Below are 19,285 nucleotides of genomic sequence, written 5' to 3'. Positions count from 1 at the left end.
TTCCTATGAGAGGGAGAGGGCAGCCAAAGAACGTCCTGCCTGCCAGGGAAGAGCTGACGGCATGCGCTCGCTGCCACCTGTGCCCGCTGGATCGGCCGCTGACAACCATGCACACTTAGGCCTCAGAGAGAGAGAGAGAGAGAGAGAGAGAGAGAGAGAGAGAGAGAGATACAGAGAGAGAGAGAGAGAGACCTGACTGTCGAAAACATTCGAAACCTCTCTCTCTAATTACCGTGTGAGGAATGCTTAGGGTCCTTTGCTAAGTTCATCCTTAATAAGTCCTTAGATGTGAGGAAGACCACACACATGCACACGCGTGCACACATACCCGCGATCACTAAAGAGCCATGACAGGCCCTGTGTCCAGGGGGACTGAGGCACTTAAAAACCCTGCTGGGGTGAGGCTCATTTTCACCCAGGGTTAGGGTTAAAGCAGAGCATACAGGGCACCATCTCCATCAGCGGAGGAAGTCCATGAGTTCGCCTTTGTGATTTAAGAGGCTCTTTCATCCTCCCAGTATGTTGGCCAGCAGATCTTGCCAAGAGCTTCATCTATGTCTTGTGGGGGCAGATACTCAAATGTATGTTCATAAATATGCACGCACACACACACACACACACACACACACACACACACACACACACACACACACACACACGCATACACGCGCGCGTGCGCACACACACGCACACTCACACACTCTTTCAGTCATATACAGTACACAAACATATGGGTTCCCTATAAAGAACAAAACCCACACATAGCCACACCAACATGTGGTTTCCTTTTTTCTTTAAAACATGCACACGTGCGCACACACATGCGGACACACACACACACACACACACACACACACACACACACACACACACACACACAGCTTTTCTGGAGGTGCCACTGAGAGCCATGTTTTTCTAACCAATAAAAATGGGAGGAAAAAAATGTAAGAAGTCTCTACTTCATTCCAAGTCAATGAGGACAGGGCAGGTGTCAGAGCTCCGCCCCAAGGCCCCTAGCAGCAAAGCCACACCCCTTTACCAACACTGTTTTGCTTCTCTTCCTGCACTGAACCACAGAGGACATCAAAGCCCAGGAGGGTGGGTCTCACGAAACAATGATCCAATAGGATCCAGATCCAGTCTCTGTACACTTTACTTTATTTAGCTCAAATATGCAGATCACTTTCCATTCATCACAGGATTCTTTTTGTCATTGGTAATTATAGTTTCAAATATGTGGATATTTACCACTTAAACCATTGGCTGGAGAAAAAAAACAAGACAACATTATTGTAATTAATCAGAGCTGGATAGATTTTAATGATCCAATCACTCCTGGCTGTACATGATTAACTAAACTTTCATTAGTAACCTTTATAGAAAACCTACCTATACAGTTGCAATATGCTAATCTCAGTTTCAGATGGGATTTTTTGCAAAGGCATTGGATAAGTAAACTTTGCTCTTGCAAGTCCATAAAAATAAAAAAAAACCAAAGACTCAGTCACGTGATGCACGTGAGACTTCTCAGAGTCCAAAGAGCACTCAACCACACCATCATTACTCCAGCCAGAAGTACACCTCATGCTACAAAGAGAAGAAAAAGGAGTGATCAAAACGTCAGTGTGAGCGAGAGGCCGCAGGGGAGGAGGAGACCACACAGAGCTGGGATGGTACAGTTCACAGGACGTTACAGTGTGTTCCCACATTTATGAATGAGTAGAGAAAGTGGCTAATGATTTAGCACTTTAATCCAAACATTTCACACACACAGTGACCACAGCCCTCCACACACTCACACACACAGTGACCACAGCCCTCCACACACTCACACACACAGTGACCACAGCCCTCCACACACTCACACACACAGTGACCACAGCCCTCCACACACTCACACACACTATGACCACAGCCCTCCACACGCTCACACACACAGTGACTACAGCCCTCCACACACTCACACACACAGTGACCACAGCCCTCCACACACTCTCACACACAGTGACCACAGCCCTCCACACACTCTCACACACTCTCACACACTATAACCACAGCCCTCCACAAACTCACACACACTATGACCACAGCCCACAGCCCTCCACACACTCACACACACTATGACCACAGCCCTCCACACACTCTCACACACTATAACCACAGCCCTCTACACACTCACACACACAGTGACCACAGCCCTCCACACACTCTCACACACTATAACCACAGCCCTTCACAAACTCACACACTATGACCACAGCCCACAGCCCTCCACACACTCACACACACTATGACCACAGCCCTCCACACACTCACATATTATGATGACAACTCTCAACCAGTTCACACACACAACCCTGTGCTCACCTTCACACACAGCTGCAACCACAGTCCCAAACCACCCTGCTCACAACCTCAGACAGTCCCGCACAGAGCATCACACAGACTTCCACACACCTGCACACTCACATGCACACAGACACCTGCACACTCACCTGCACAGTGGGCAATCATGGCCTGGTGGTAGGGAACTGGTCTTGTGACCGGAGGGTCGTGGGTTCGATTCCCAGACCTGAGGCCATGACTAAGGTGCCCTTGAGCAAAGCACCTAACCCCAACTGCTCCCCGGGCGCCGGGCTAGGGCTGCCCACCGCTCTGGACACGTGTGATCCACAGCCCCCTAGTAATCACTAGTGTGTGTGTGTGTGTGTGTGTGTGTGTGTGTGTGTGTGTGCGTGTGTGTGTGTGTTCTAACTGCACAGATGGGTTAAAAGCGGAGGACAAATTTCGATTGCTGTGAAAAAATCACAATTGACAAAATATGACACATTTACATTTACATACATACCTGCACACACAAACCTGCACACTCACCTGCACACACACACTTTACAACAGCCCCACACAACCTCCATCCTGCATAAATTTCCAACTCAACTGAGTAAAAAAAACGTGCCTGCAAACAACTCAAGCTACTACCTCTTTCACCCTGTGAAGACTCAGGACCAGCCAGGAATCTACAAGAATCCTGTCAAGTCAACATATTCAAATTCTGCACAACTTGACTGGAGGAAGTCAGCCTGAATGCTCCTGGCTAGCACAGGGTTAACAGAATAAGTCAGACTCTTTTCCCCAATTTCATCTGGTTATAATTCACAAGTCAGACTACTGAGAACAGCTTTAAACCGCTACCGCTTGGACGAACCATCAAACAGTTTAGAAGAAGAATAAGAAACCTTATCCAGCAACTATCTACTTCTCACATCCTGGACATGGGGTTGAGAGTGGGGTTAGGGTTAGGGCTGGGGTTAGGATTAGGACTGGAGTTAGGACTAGGGCTGGGGTTACGGTTGGGTGTGGGGATAGGGCTGGGGTTAGGCTTAAGCCGAGACTTAGGTTGGGGTTTAAGTAATGAGGTTGGGACTGGGCTAGGGTTAGGGCTGGGCTTAGGGTTAAGCCTGGAGAGTGCTCCTGTTGTCTGTTCCATGTGGTTTCTTTAAAAGGTTTCTAAAAACACAGTGAAATGTAAAGCAGGCCATGCATGTCTGGGCAAGGAGTAGAATTATGCTGCATTAAGAAAAACACACCACCTCAAGCACACACACACACACACACACACACACACACACACACACACACACACACACACACACACACACACACACACACACACACACACACACACAGAGTCTCTAAATAACTCCTACACAGGCTCTGTTTTGCAATGCCTCTTCATAACTACTTTTCTGACCAAAGTTGATGGAATTCCTGATTAATAGAACATCTTCCTTCTTTTGGGGGTCTCTATCTCTCTCTCTCTCTCTCTCTCTCCCTCTCTCTCTCTCTCTCTCACACACACACACACACACACACACACACACACACACACACACACACACACACACACACACACACACACACACACACACACACAGTTCCACCCTCACTGTGAACCACAGGGCATGGCAGATCGCCTGTACTAGAAACTCACAGCTGGCCAGAGCTACTCTCATATCTTTACTCAGGTCTGTCAGTTATGATGCATCACTGCTGACACACACACAATTTTTGAGCAAAAACCTGACATGGCATAACACACGGCACATGGCATCCAGTGAGTATCACCAGTAAGCAGCTTCCAGTCCATGGTCTCCGTCTTATTACTCCGTGGATTATTGAGTGGGAAAGAGACTGTAGGCACGGTCAGGCAGGACTGGTGACAGCTCGTGACCAGTCACTATGACCTTGACAGCCTGTGAGATTAAATGTTCTGGCTAAATTGCCATCAGACATGAACCGCAGTAAGACACCAGCACCGGTGGCCCTTATGGAGCCGCTGGGAGACCCAGGCGGGACTGCCGACGCTCTTTCAGCAGGGCAACTGGAGGACAGTCCAGCCCCTGGACATATTCCATACATATTTTGCACATTTTTCCAAATTTCTCCAGTCTTTGTGTTGTGTGGCATGGCTGAGGAATGCGGGGAATGTCAGCTATGCCGGCCAAGGCTGATTCACCAACATTTGGTGGTGAAAGTGGGCTCAAAGCAGCGTCACGGAGCAGGTCAGAGCTGTTGCGTGAGCCTGCTTCCCTGGGACCTCTGAGGTTGGACATTATCACCCAGCTGGCCTATTGTCCCCTTCCTTCTTTCCTATGGCGGCTGGACAACACTAGTCATGAGACATAGCACACACACACACACACACACGCACGCACACACACACACACACACACACACACACACACACACACACACACACACACACACACACACACACACACACACACACACACACACACACACACACACACACACACAGATAAAGTGAGCAAGGCCAGAGCTAAGCATGCAGCCAGACTGGCCACTTGGGAGAGAGTGTGAGGTTGAGCCAGGACCGTGGAGGCAGTGGAACTCTATCTCCTATCTAACGGCTGGAGCTGTTAACAGTGTCTGATAAGAACAGCAGTGATTGGGGGGTGAGCTGGAATATAACTGTCTAGAGGGGACAGATCTCCATCCGAACAAGTGGAACTGAAAGGAGAGTTGGGGGCTGCCCTCACGTCTTATGCTTCTACTCGACATTTATCTGGTATTTTCCTGTCAGTACCTCTCTCCATGGGCACAATTATGCAACCCCCCACCCCTGACAGGTAGACACTATGGTGCACTCACTTGGTGCCCCACCCAGTAAGAACATGAGGAGTTCAGCTGAGGACTTGAAGCTATCACGCTAACAAATTGAGATGACAGAAAAGCTGCTTCATAAACCTCTGCCCCCCCCCAAAAAAAACCCAGAACATCAAAGCTGGTGGTCATCATTTTCTGGAGAGAAGCAACTCAACTTGTGTTTAAGTTGAAAAAGAAAATGTGAAGAAGTAAAATACAGAGGGTTAGATGGTCTTGAAACCCTGATCAAAGGCAGCTCCACATGTTCCAGTGACTGGGGTCAGAACACAGGAGACATTACTTCAGCAGTAATTGTGTGTGAACGCATTATTAGACAGTAGCGCATGTCAAAAGGCTTTGATCATCTGGTCAACAAACCGAGGCCAGGCTGCCCACAGACAATGAGTGATGCTGTTTACACACATGCACATACACACGCACGCACACACACCCTCTAAGAAGCAACAGAAACAAGTACATGCTAGAACAAGTTGAAGAATGTCCTAGTCCACTTTTTTAACACTGTTAAAACACACACAGACAATAGCTCTGAAAAAGACACCCCCACGTCTCATTTCATTCATGTACACACACACACGCACATATACACACACAAACAGACACACCAGCAAGAGGAGCGAGTGGTAGCAGACAGCATCGCTCCGTGGTGTAATTAGAGAACGTCACTCTCACAGAGGAGCCTGTTCCAGATTGACTACAAAACCACTCCGGGCCCTTGAAGAAACATCTGCGCTTAAGAAAAACAAGGCAATTATGGAGGGAGGTAGGGGAGGAGAAGTGGGGGGGAGAGAGAAAGAGAGAGAGGAGAGAGAGAGAGAGAGAGAGAAGTAACTGAGTGTGTGAGAAAAACAGACAAGGACAGAAAGAAGAGAGAGAGAGAGAGAGAGAGAGAGAGAGAGAGAGAGAGAGAGAGACAGGGATGAATCTGCCCTTCACAGTGCACCCCCCCCCCCCCCCCCAGCACTTGGCTCCTCCCACATGTCACCACTCCACTGCCTCCTCTATTAGCCCTTATCTCCAGAAACCTCAAGGTCCTCCTTTCATGTGCTCGTATGAGTTCACCTCGTTTTCTCTTTGGTCCAACGACTGGTGAACACGTGTGGGGAGGGCTGGTCTGGATACTCTCCCTTACCCTCTTGATTTGTTTTCACCTACTTTTTTTGTGTCCTTCTCAAAGTTTTCTGTTTTCTTTCCAGCAAAAAAAAGAGGCCTCGTGGGTTGGACAAGACAGCAGTGGATGACAAAGCCGGTCTCATTCTGCAGCGGTGCCATTTCCTCCAAGCGCATTTGATGATTTGTGGGGAAAGCAGAGGCAGAGAAACATGGCTGTACAGGTGGTGGCTGGCGTGCGTGTTACCAGTAAGCCCTCTGGAAAGCACCGGCGAATTAGCGAGACCTTCGGCGGGGCCTTTCTGCTGTGACTACCAGCACTTCCCTTTGTTTTTGTGTTGTGCTGAACGAGCCTTGGATATGGATGACTCACTCAGCCCCCAAAGACACACCATTCAGACACAACATTAACATAGCCAGCAGGTGTGCAGAGAAGCAGGTGCCGACACGTACCAGGAGGGGCTGCTGGGAACAGCTGGGATCAGCACACAGGAGGGTCAATGGAGGGGAAAAAATGTCAAATAAATTAAAAGAATAACAATAACAACCCAAAAAGGCCACATCCGGTGTGCTGTTGTTCCCTGTTGAGGGATACAGAGAGGCCCGCATGACCAATTCACACTCCCTTGACCTGGCACCAGAGCCAGCCATAAATACCAACAAACAGCGCTCTGTTTCCGGCCAAAGCTCAACACATGGGGCGGAGGGTGGGGCCTCTCGGGCCTTGTGTCGCGTGGCCCATGAATGGGTCTTGAGAGCCGTGCTGGCCATACCAAGCCCCGGAAAGAGCTCGCTCTCTCTCCTTCAGTTCTCCCTATTCTTCCCACCATTCTTGTGGGCTTGAGAGAGGAAGAGGGAGCAAATAATGAGAAGCAGGAATCCGCCTTTTCCCAGGCATTCTGAGTCAACCCCCAGCCAGATGTGACTGCTACGCTGCCATCCATTTCTGTGAACCAACCGTCTCGAAGATAAAGGCATGCAGATGAAAGCATGTTGGCACCCAGTGTAAAAATACAGTCTAGCATACTGTACACTGAATGAACTCGATTTCAGAGGCTAGGAGACATCCTACATCTAGCCTTGCACAAGGCTCAGATCCACTATACTTGAATATGGTCTTTTTTATTACAAATTCCAAAGTGTGAAATAGTTCCACAAAGACAAATTTGAGTAAAAATATCCATGGTGGGATATATGGTAACCTGCTGTCACGGAGCGATCTCAAATTACTATCCGGTCACAAAGAACGCTCCATGGCGTAGTATCCAATTCAGAAAAGTCATTATTTTCACTCCCTATTTTCTGCAAACGATTTCTAACAGCACACCACCTCAGGTCATGTGGATCTTTGCTTTCCTTTCAGTAGAGGGAGACAAGATGAAGCATTCAACTTCCTTGGCTGTTGTCATAGCTTTAATTAATTGCTGGGCTGTCTAGTCATAACTCTCTCAACACAATGCAGATACAACTAGCCAAATATTTACCTGACAAGCATCCGCCTGAGAGATGGGCCTCCAGCTATGTACCACCGCAAACAGCACTAACTGCATATTGTTCACAACTGCACTTAACAATGTGGGTATGATGGGGACATTATCAGGTTAAAGGTTGCACCGTTGCTAATTAGATTGCTGCTAGTGAAAGTGCCACACATTTAGGCCCATGACAACATGGTCTAATGGTCACCGATGTGTCCAAAGATTCTGATTCCTCTGTATTTGGCAGGTTTTTCATGATTAGATTGGCAAGCTGTTTCTACTTAAGAGTTAACTAGTGGCTAACTCTTCTGCAGTTATACAACTGATAATATTAAGAAGTGAAATTGGTTCACTGGTTCAAAGATACCCGAGTCATTTTCCTAAGGATAACGAAACAAATCTCAACTAAACAAAATGCTCCGTCATGAAGCAATGTGTGAGCAATGCTCACAGCTGGGCAGCAAATGGACTCTTCTATTAACCCTGGGGAATTATTAACCCATTCTTACCTTTCTGGCAATCGTTGGACGTCCAGCAACGGTAGCTGTAATTGTTGTTGAAGCTAGTCTTTATGCATTGAGGGTTGTCTTCCATGATGCCCGGGCACACGTCCGCACACTCTTTGGACTGCTTGTTCGCCTTAACATAGTTATTAAACTCCGCGACCATGATGAGGGACCAGTCCACCGAGTCGAGATAGCACAGCTCCGGGTTCTTCTCGATCCTGATGGCACCACGCGTAATGTTCCTCAGGTTATACAGCCCGATGTCCTTCAGGCTGGTCATCTCGAAGATCACCAGGGCGTAGTTGTAGAAGAGATTGCGGCCTCGGATGACGCTGAGGTTGGGGAAGAGCGTACTCAGGCTGTCCAGGCCGGCTACACGGAACAGGAGCAGGTAGTCCGTCACCATGGTGAGTCGGGGGAAGCTGAGCGATCGGAACTCCTGGTACGGGTGGTTCTTGTCTCCGATCAGGAGGATCTGTAGATAACCCTCCACCACCGTACAGTTCTCCAACTTCCTGAACTCGCCGATGTCATTGCGGATGTCGATATGAGGACCACAGACTGCATTGGGGAAGAAGAAATGAGAAAATACGATAGGACATTTTAACCTGAATAACAACAGAAGACAAAATTCTAGGCATTATTCATATATATAGAACTGCTCCTCTCTAAGAGTTGAAAACAATTGTCTCTTCTGTTTGAATAGAGAACATTTGTATTGGGGAATGTCAATGTTGGAATGTTGAATGTCACTCATTAAGAAGCAGAACTGAACACAACACTGCTGATCAAAAGCACAAAAGCAGATGATTTATTGATGTTCATATTGAGATTCACACAAGGTTCATGCACGTGAGCTCTGTGCACACGCTGGTTTGAGAGAATCAGAAGACACTTGAAGTACATCACAACAATCTTATTGCAGTTCTTAAAAGGACCAGTGGTGTTAATCTCCTACATATCCTACACACATATATAACCCACTCCACACATTTCTGCAACACTCCGTTCCCCCGTCACACAAAAGGACATTGTTGCTTTTGTGTTGTTTTCTCTTTTTGTTTTTGTTTACAGATTGATGTTGCCAGTGCGGTCTATAGACTGGTGTTGACCCTGAGGTCTACAGACTGTGTTGCTCTGAGACCAAAAAAAGAACACACACAACAGCAGCAGTCCAAAGAGGGCAGTCTGGCGCTCAGCGTCTGCAGTGCCACAAACATGAACATGTACACAGAGGCACATGTCCTCAGCACTGCCCACAAGATCCAATAATCTTCTGGAAAAAATGTCTCACGTTCACCCCACATGACCCCGGTGTTTACAGAGGCCATCCGCGTCTGCGGTCAACACAGAAAACAGCTCATATGCAAGACCACAGAATTCAAAACGGGAGTGTGTGTGTGTGTGTGTGTGTGTGAGTCCTGTCCTACCCCACCACGCTTTCTCTCTCTCTTTCTCTCACCCACCCACACACACCCACACCCACACAGAAATTAAAAACTCATGTTTTATTTAGGAGAATTATCTCTCCTTTTAATTGAGGCTGTCAGTGGGAATAGCTACCCAGAAGTTAATTAATTTCATCCTTCGAGTGAGATGGTTGACTAACAGATACAGCCATCCTGGTGGACACTGAAGCCAGGGTGTATAGAAGCTCTCACAGATCATTTTAGGCAGATGGATCAAATAATTGGGACTGTCTTACTGCACTTCATAACCTCCTGTTTGGATTGCTGTAAAGAATGTCAGTCATTGCCTTAACATCTAACCTTCAGCCTTTAATTCCCAGCACCTTGCTCTAACTATTGAACTACACAATGCTTTGCAAATGGTAATGACATCAAGGGGCAAGATGAGCTCTGAACTAACATACAAGGACCAAAATACATTGCGTTTAAAACGCAAACAACTTTATAGGCAAAAGACTCCAAAGTGTCTGCAAAGTGTCTGCAAATCTGCATGCTGGAACACTGTGGTGATGAAACAGCGTGACACTGGAGATCTATCACCTAACCTTTGACCTTCAATCTTGGACAGGTTTCGGTCACTCTCTCTACCAGAGCCAACATCACAGGGGCTCCTCGACAAACTGAACTAAAATGATATGCTGTCAAGTGTCATCTCTCAAATGCCTCCCCATCAAGGATGCATGGTGATCCTACATACCAAAGCCTACGTTAGGACACTTTGATTGGCACACACAGCCCAAACAGATCAAAGCGTACAATCTGGTTTCATTCCCTCCTGTACCGTTTGCCTCACGAGAAAAACACTCTTGTCCGCCGCGTTCCCGTCAAGCCAGCAGACGGCTGGATCGAGGTGCTGCCAACAACGCGAGGAGCGTTCGAAGCGTCTTGTTCGCCCGGCTCACGCAAAAACAACCAGCGCATTGTTTGTTGCGATGAATGGCCTTTATCCGCTCCTGTCAGCGTAGCAGGGGCGTCCCAATTTAGAACGGAAGTGATTGCTCTGCGAGAAAATAGTATTTGCTTTCTCCGTTCAGAGCGAACGCTCCAGGCCATGCTCTGGAATCAGGGAGCTCCATGTCTCCTTTGTCTTCATCCTGGCATTTTTTTTTCTTTTGCTCTCTCCTCTCACAGCCAGAAAGAGAGAGGGGGCTGAAGCCGCTCAAACACAAAGACTAATTTGTTTGTTGGTAAATAGAAACTCAGGCTTCAGTTCCTGTTGAATCCATTAATAAAATCAGACAGTCTGGTGTGAGAGGGACAGCCACGGGAGTGTCAGCTCTGCGTTGCAGAACGGAACAAAAGGGGAGAGCTTGATAAGATGGGCTTCTGGGTGAAATGGCTCATAACAAACTACCCATAACTGTCATCCTAGATGCAGTCAGAACATGTTTGCTGCACTTTACTAAGTGCACTTTTAACAAGGAGCAATGAAATCTCGCCCTGTTGCTAGAACTGCACCACACAGGCTGCTTGGAACCAGCGGACACCAACATGTGCCCACCAGTTGACCTCCAGAGTGAATCCGGAAGAGTTAGCCTAGCCTTGGCACCCCTTCCACTCCCGGATCCAGCTCTTCCACGAACACAGTCCCAGGCACATCCAACGAGGAAGGCATCTCAGCCCCCTGCTCCATCCTGCTGGGATCCTGCTTCAGCAAGACAGGATTTCATTGGGGCTTTGAATTTCAGGGCAGCTAACACCACCACCAAAGGTACAAGCAAAGCTCTTAAAGGCAAAATCACAGATGCCCGGATATTTAATATAAATCTCTAAAGTAAAAATAGCTAGTATTTTTGGGCATTGACCTAGATCTCAGTTTGTAGGAGATTAACCTATGCATGGATTTCAAAATCCTTTTAGTCAGTATAAATAAAGTATGAGGAGTAATATAAAAAAAATACTATGAGGTATGCATACATTCTTCAGTAAGCCATTGTATACTTTGAGTGTCATCACTAAATGCTTCTACAACATGAGGTTAACGTCTATACCAGGAGTGGCCAACCTGGGGCTCTTTGCCTGGTTTCATGCGGCTCCCCAGCCGGTCCACACTCTCACCTGCACTAACGGTCTGTGTCGTGGCCCGGTTACCTCATCAGCTCTGAGGGCGATACACTGCTACATCTTCGTGCTGCGCGGTTTGTTTACAAGCCTGGTGAGCCGCTAATACTTTAAAACCGGCGTAGTGGAAAACACGCATTTGACTGTCTTCACACGCTCACACGAGTTACTAATTCGCCAACTACTGGCGATTGATCGATTGCAATATAATACTTATTTTTTGCCCATTACAACCCCCCCCCCCCCCAACAATCTACACTCGCCACCCCCCCCCAAACAATTTACATGCCCATGTATGATGTGGCTCTTTGCCGTAACACAGTAAAAAAAAAGTGGCTCTTGGTCTCTGACGGGTTGGCCACTGGTCTATACTATTATTATGTATGAAATAACCATGCAGCTTTGTGGCAAAAAGTAGTGTTTATAGATAAATGTCTTTGTCAAGAAGTATTAGAAACAAGGTATTTCTGCATGTTGTGTCAGCAGGCCACACACGAGAAATACTTTTTTTTAAGTCAACAAACTGTCCAATTGCTTACAAATCATGTGTCCCCAAATAATCTGTTCTCAATAGAATGTTTGTTTTGCGATGTTGCAGTTTATTAGTAGTATTGTATTAGTAGTATTAAATGTATTAGTAGTATTAGATGTTTTGCAAATTGCAGTTTATTAGTAGTATTATAATTATCACTGTTTTGCCAGTTCTGATGTTAATTTCAAGTTAGCCTATGTTATTCGCCAAGGAAAGAATTTACTGTTATGGGTGAACCCTAAATAAAACTAATATTTAAATATTAAATAATAAGACTAATAAGCTCATTTACAACAAAATGCCCTATAAAGCATTACATTTTAATTTAAATGTATAGCTATGTGTCCTGAGTTTATAATTCGTGCATGCCATTTTTGTCAAATCCTGAGATCCAGAATTTGACACCATTGTGAATAATTACACTAAAGCCAAAGCTTTATCTCTCTTGTGTTTACTGTTCGGAGAGATTCTGACAAGAGATACGGGCGGTCAGTAGGGGCAGGGGCCCCACGTCCTTCCCCACCCACTAATGCATCATGCAGTCAATCACGGCAGGAGAGGGCGGCGAGCGGCAAAGCTCTGGAAGCGGCCTGTGGCTGTTGGACTTGGCGCCTTCGGTCTGTGGAGCTCCAGGAGAGCAAACAAAGAACCAGGCGGCTTTTCTTCCCAACATGCTGTTCACACCACAGCGCAAACAAGACGTATCGGGAGCCCAGGGTCTGCTGTTTGCGCTTGATAACCCTGCCCTGGCCTTTTGCGAAGGAATCCCAGCATCTCTGAAGTAGGGAAATGGAGTGTGGAGGGACTACATGGGGCCCTGTCGTGTGTGCCCCCCCCCCGGATGGCCCCGGCACACCTGGGCAAATGTGAGGTCTTTTCAATCAAAGATAAGCTCACTGATTTTTAATCCAAGATAGGTTTAGTGAGGTTTCACAGATACTGATATTTCTCAAATGCTGAGTTCAAATATTGCCAGACATGTGCATTCACACTCTGTAGATGTTATCATATCATATTTGACAAAAACCATGGCCACTTCAATCCATAAACTGTTAAATCCAAAGATTAAGATAAAGCAATGAATATCCACCAAGTAAATACACTTGCCACTAGAATTTTCTTGTTGATTTTAAAAACGTTATCTTTCTCCAAATGTCCACTCTACAAGTGTCACAATTCTCCATATGATAAATAAATCCTAAAGACATGGCAGCTGCTCAGGGATAGATCAGTATCTTCAAAGGTTTATCAGAGGTTACTGGAAGCATTTAGGGGTAAGTGACCATTCTCGGAAGAGAGCCTAATTGTGTCATTTTCTGGCCTTCTTGTTGTTAACTACAGGAGGGCAGTTAAGAGTGTAGAGGCCTCCTTCCTGCTTCAGAATCAGAATCAGGTTTAAAGTCCATCAGTGTCATAGCTACACACTTTGCCAGTGTGCTATTTGGCACACTGACTGCTGATGAACAAAAAATAAAAAAAAAATCCCACCAGCATTTAGCACTGATTTGCTGCAATTACAGGGAGCGTTTTGTAACGGGCCGCTCCTGGAGGACGGAAGGACTGTACAAACGCCCCACGCGCCCCGAGAAAAGCACGAGCGAGGCACCAGCTGCCATCTGGAGCGCACGCACCTGCCGCCTCTGCTGCAATCAATCCCTCACATGATGGAAGTCATCTGACCACTATGGCTGGGGTGCACTTCCCCTCGGTGGCCTTCACGTCCAAAAGCACGAGGTCGTGTGTCAGAGCGCTACTCGTAACCCGACACCACCCCCGCCCTCTCCCTTCCGCCCACAGGGCTCGGCCGGCGACGGCCTGACCACTGGCGAAGGTAAATGCGAGCAGGGTGAGATGATTCCTGCTCCTGGGTAAGGACAATTATGGTCTCAAATGGTCGTTTTGCCCACTATTAAAAATCTGTTCAGGCAACGGTTTAATTTAATTTTGACCACGCTGGTCATGGAAACCTGAGATACGATCACCGCTGCATCAGTGGTAATATCTGACTGCATGAAGAACAGTGTAATACAACTTTCATCATAGAGCTTTGACAAAACACAATGATGTCAGTTAAAAATGCTGCTGATAAATAGTCAACATAATTCGACTTTTGTGAATATTCACCAATGACAATTACAGTTTTTTAATGATACTAATGTTTTGAACACAACTCACCATATGTTGTGTTTGGTGTCTAAAAGGAAAGTTCTTTTGGCCAAACATTACACAACATTCACCTCATACACACCTGCAGATCTCATTTTTTGCATAATTATTTTGAGCACATTTCATCATTAAAATACAGTTAGTCTTATGGTGTCAAACAAATAACTGAGCCTCAATCAATACAGTCAAGCGCAAAGAATACGTAGGTCATGTTTAAAGCGCTTATAGCCTTTTTTAAAGACTCTTTATTAAGTATGAAATATCACAAGCGTTACCAAATATTGAAGATACATGCATTTTATTTTACCTCTTACACACATTTATTTGCCCAATTACTCTTAGCTACCCGGTGGTTCACCCAGACCCTGCTGGAGAGCCTGCCAACACTCTCAGCCTTAACTGTCAACACATAGTTCTAAATGTCTAACCTACCACTGAGACAACAGAAACGCAGTTGAAACTGAAATTTAACTAAAAATGTAAACAAATAAGTGTAGAAAGATGTGTTTCCAGAAGGGTGTACTGTGTGGTAAAAACAAAAAAATTATTGGTCTGTGTTAAAATGTTGAACAGGCCCAACTAACCTATGTTATGGATCTCAATGCTAAAAGGATCAGATCTGTGATTGTGGGAAAGGGATATTGGAGCTTCAGTCAAATGTTGTCCAACATTCTTCCTTTTGGAAACTTAAGACACCTTTTGTAAACTTAAGTTTGTTGAATTGTGTTCAAAAGAATGTGTGTGTTAGTAACCAACAACCTGGAACTGTGATTAGTAAACAGTCAGAAGGTAGAATTAAGATGTCCATTTACCATCTACCATCAGTCAGCTCTGACTGGAGTTGCCACACATCCAATCTGGACCTAGTCAGGTATACTCACTCACTGATACTGCTCACTAATTGTAGTCAGAGAGCATGTGAAGTCTGCTGCCTGTCCACACAGTAAACTGTTCCACACTGCAAAAAACAATGGAACACATGGGGACCGTTTCATTTGGTCCATTAGGTTGAAGTGAATTTGATGCAGCACACTGCAGTTGCGGGAATACACGCAAGCAGATCATGTGACATTGCTCTTTAAATTAGCTCTTTAATTAAGCGCCGTGAAGCACATCCGGCTTCTCACCGGAGCCCTCAGATCATCCGCGTGGAGAAGGACTAGCACAGTGACACAGATTCAGGGCCTCAGACCGCCATGCTGCATGGGCTGAGTGAACAGGAACAGTCCCACATGAGCCATCCCACCACCACCCACTTAGAAGTGAGAGAGAGAGGGGGGGAGGGAGAGAGAGAGGGAGGAAGAGAGAGAGAAAGAGATAGAGGAAGAAAGGGAGGGAGTGAAAGAGAGAGAGATTGAGAGAGGGAGCGGAAAAGAGAAAGGGAGAAAGAGAGAGAAAGAGGGAGGGAGGAAGGGAGGCATAGAAGGAGAGAGAGAAATAAAGAAAGTAAGCAAAAGGAAAAGATAAATAAAAAGAAAGAGTGAAGGTAAAGTTGGAAAAAGAAAGAGTGAATGTGAGTGTGTGCGTGTCTAGCCAACACAAAGCGTGTGAGTCATAAGAACAGCAGAGGCCCACACCACCTCAGTCACGAGCAACACACGCCACACCAGACACCGGAACTGCAGAGCTGAAGGTACGCAAAGGTAGGCAACCCAGGAATACAATAGAAGAAAGACTCCGCCCCTCTAAACCCCTCCCTTCAGGATAGGTCACCTTGGTGATGGCCATTTCTGGATAGCTTTTTTGGCAGCGATGGATACAGGGTTGAAACTATAGCTCAACACCTGCATTTCTGGCATTTAACAACTCAGAGATAAGGTCGTTTACAGTGTGTGTGTCCAAGGGAAGAGGGGGAAAAATATTAGCCTTTAATCTCGCCTTTTCACACACAGCAAGTTTTCAGTCACAGCCAAGGAGTCAAAGGGGCAAAACTTATGACTAATGCTGGCACAGAGCAGAGGGTTTTTCTTTAAATACTGTGTGTGTGTGTGTGTGTGTGTGTGTGTGTGTGTGTGTGTGTGTGTGTGTCTGACAGCAGTTTGTGCATCCATTTGCAAGGCAGTCCAGAGCAGAGACCGCCTGTACGAACTGCAGGAGGAAACAGTTCACAAACTCCCCACTCTTCTGCCTAACAAAACCTTGTCTGTTTCTCCTGCCTATGTATTTATACATGTTCTATTTTCAACCCCCCCCCAAGTTTCTCCTCTGCCTCTCACTCGATGAACCGTACACCCTTGTTTGGTGTATACTTGGAAGAAATGGCAAGGAAAGTTTACTGTGGTGAAACTTGAAAAGGGGCTAAATTACATTTTATTAGTCTGACCAGATTATATAAAAACTGAGAGAAATAAATGTTTATTGTACCATGTGAACCTTCTAATGGAGCACGGCGATTAATTTGACATGGTTTTATATAGTGGAGGTATGAACATTTAAAGGAAAACTGACTGAGAAACCAAACTTCTGTAATGGTCATTTTAAGTAACATCTTCTAACAATCACCAAAACTAAAGAGACTATTAACTCTGCTTGTCTGACAATCAGAGGTGTCAAGTAACAAAGTGCAAATACTTTGTTAACTTACTTAAGCAGAAATTTGGGTTATCTTTACTTTTCTGAAGTAATAATTTTTCAGTAGACTTTTTGCTTCTACTACTTACATTTTCACGCAATTATCTGGAATTTCTACTACTTATGTTTTGGAAATAGCCTCTTTACTCATATTTCATTTTGGCTTATTTTCAATCTGGTTTGTCATTGTTAAAAAAAAACTATACAGATAAATTGTGCCATCCGGACAGAGTGGATCTGATAAAGTGAATCTGATAGAGTGGATCTGATAAGGTGGATCTGATAAGGTGGATCTGATAAAGTGGATCTGATAAAGTGGATCTGATAGAGTGGACCTGATAAAGTGGATCTGATAAAGTGGATTTGATTGTGGTGGGATGAGAAGTATAAACATATACAATTTTGACACCCTATTGGTTTGTGCACGATCCGTTGCACGTCACTCTAGCAATGAGATAGCAAACATGAGTAGCTTAGTATGAAGATGTTCATGGCAGAGACTCGAGAACTTGAGCAAAACGTCCCAACTTAACACCAGTAAGGAGGTTGGTAGCCAGGAAGACCAGCCAACCCTTGTACTGTTTATTAACAAAAGCCCTGTTGTAGGTTTTTAAGTTGTTATTCATCTTGTCATCTGTGTATTTGTCGTCATGTTAATAAATGTTTTGTGTCATGCACCACTCCCTCTCTACTTTGACGATATGGTTTGAATAAATTTGCATTGTACTAAAATGCATTCATTTTCAATGGACACATATGCGGCTGAAACAGGTAGCCCAGTGCATGCCTAATGTTTCAGCATTGAATTTTAAAAATAACATTCTAGCCATTATGGCTTTTAGAAAATGCTTTATTTGTGGAGGTGGGGTAGTGCTCTATAGGTGCTGTGACATGGCCCAAGTTATTGTCCTTAATGGTATACATTTCCCTTTACATTACTTTTATACTTTCAGCAGTTTTGAAACCAGTACTTTTACCATTTTACTTCAGTAAAAAGCTTGAGTTGATACTTCTACAGAAGTGTTTTTAAACCCCACCTGAACAAAAGCTTCTACATGAGAATGAATGTTAATACTTGACACATAAATGTGTTTTTTGTGAATGTATTATTACAGCTTATCTTGTTTGCTTATTGGGTTCCTCACAGACTAATTTTTACATCTAAAACAGCCCAGGTAAAACTGGACTTATGAGAACACTGATTACGTTGAGTGCCTCCCCGTAGCCCTACTTTTTTTGCTAACTTTATGCAAGAGGTGCTTAAAAATGACTTTTTCATTAACACACACTCATTAACATTGGTAAACTATGTTCCCTAAAACTGTCTGGTTTTGACTTTAGTCTGCATTCCCACAAATCTGTTTGCGTGAAATAAACAAAATAATGCCATGCATGTTTGTTTCCTGTTTTTGAAAACATAATTCTTGGGGGGTTTTAATCATTGCCCCGCTGCCCTGGACTTGGGCCAGATTTATGTGTTTATCAGTAATAAGGCTATTTCCAAGGTTGTGCTATTCACAAGTATGAAAGAAGTAAAAGTACAATTTCAGTAGAGTCTAGATCGAAAAACTGTACCATTAAACATCCTTCAATGTCATTTAATCAAGTTCTCGCAATTTCTTGTCTCAGTTGGAAACCTTAAGTTTTAATACAAACACACACACCTCTCATTCAGAATCACACACCTGATGACTCATATTGAGATTTATAGTGTATCTACTCACAAACTCTGCAGGACTAGTTTAACATTCTCTCAAAAATACGGTCCATAGCAGAAACAGTAAAACTCATTCACCCTCGTGAAATTCTTAGTTATAAAAAGAAAATTAGAAACTAGAATAATTTAATAGGTAAGAATAAGCATTCCACAGCGTGAACATTCCTGCTGCGTTCCTCAAGTCAACACAATAGTGGACACATTTCTTCAGCACATTTTCATAGCATGGCATACACACAGGAATTGTTTTATAACCTAAAATTATTTAGTGAACTAGCCCCAAATTTCTTCACTGTCTGGACTACACTTCTGACTGCCTGGACTGTGCAAATGGAAAATGCACCAATATCTAAAAGAGCCAAAGAACTTATATATCAGCAACTGCTAAATTACAGAGAAAAGATTGGCAGTTGATATATCAGTATATCTCTAAACAAGACAATAATACGCAAATGGATCTTAATCCGAAGCAAATGCTAAAAAGTGTT

At 44.9% G+C, this 19,285-nt stretch overlaps 1 protein-coding gene across 2 annotated transcripts in view; it reads right to left on the bottom strand.

Moving 5' to 3' along the window:
- igf1ra (insulin-like growth factor 1a receptor) overlaps positions 1-19,285 on the bottom strand; it is an 80,477-nt gene that overhangs the window by 58,512 nt on the left and 2,680 nt on the right. For both annotated transcript variants that reach the window (XM_076992200.1, XM_076992201.1), the window contains exon 2: positions 8,285-8,842. In XM_076992200.1, coding sequence (XP_076848315.1) covers positions 8,285-8,842 — 558 coding nt within the window. The remainder of the gene's footprint in view (positions 1-8,284; positions 8,843-19,285) is intronic.

The sequence above is a fragment of the Brachyhypopomus gauderio genome, chromosome 2 (genome assembly GCF_052324685.1).
Source record: "Brachyhypopomus gauderio isolate BG-103 chromosome 2, BGAUD_0.2, whole genome shotgun sequence".
Taxonomy (NCBI): Eukaryota; Metazoa; Chordata; class Actinopteri; order Gymnotiformes; family Hypopomidae; genus Brachyhypopomus; species Brachyhypopomus gauderio.
Note: the sequence above shows the minus strand (reverse complement) of the source record. Positions and strands in the feature narration are given on the sequence as shown.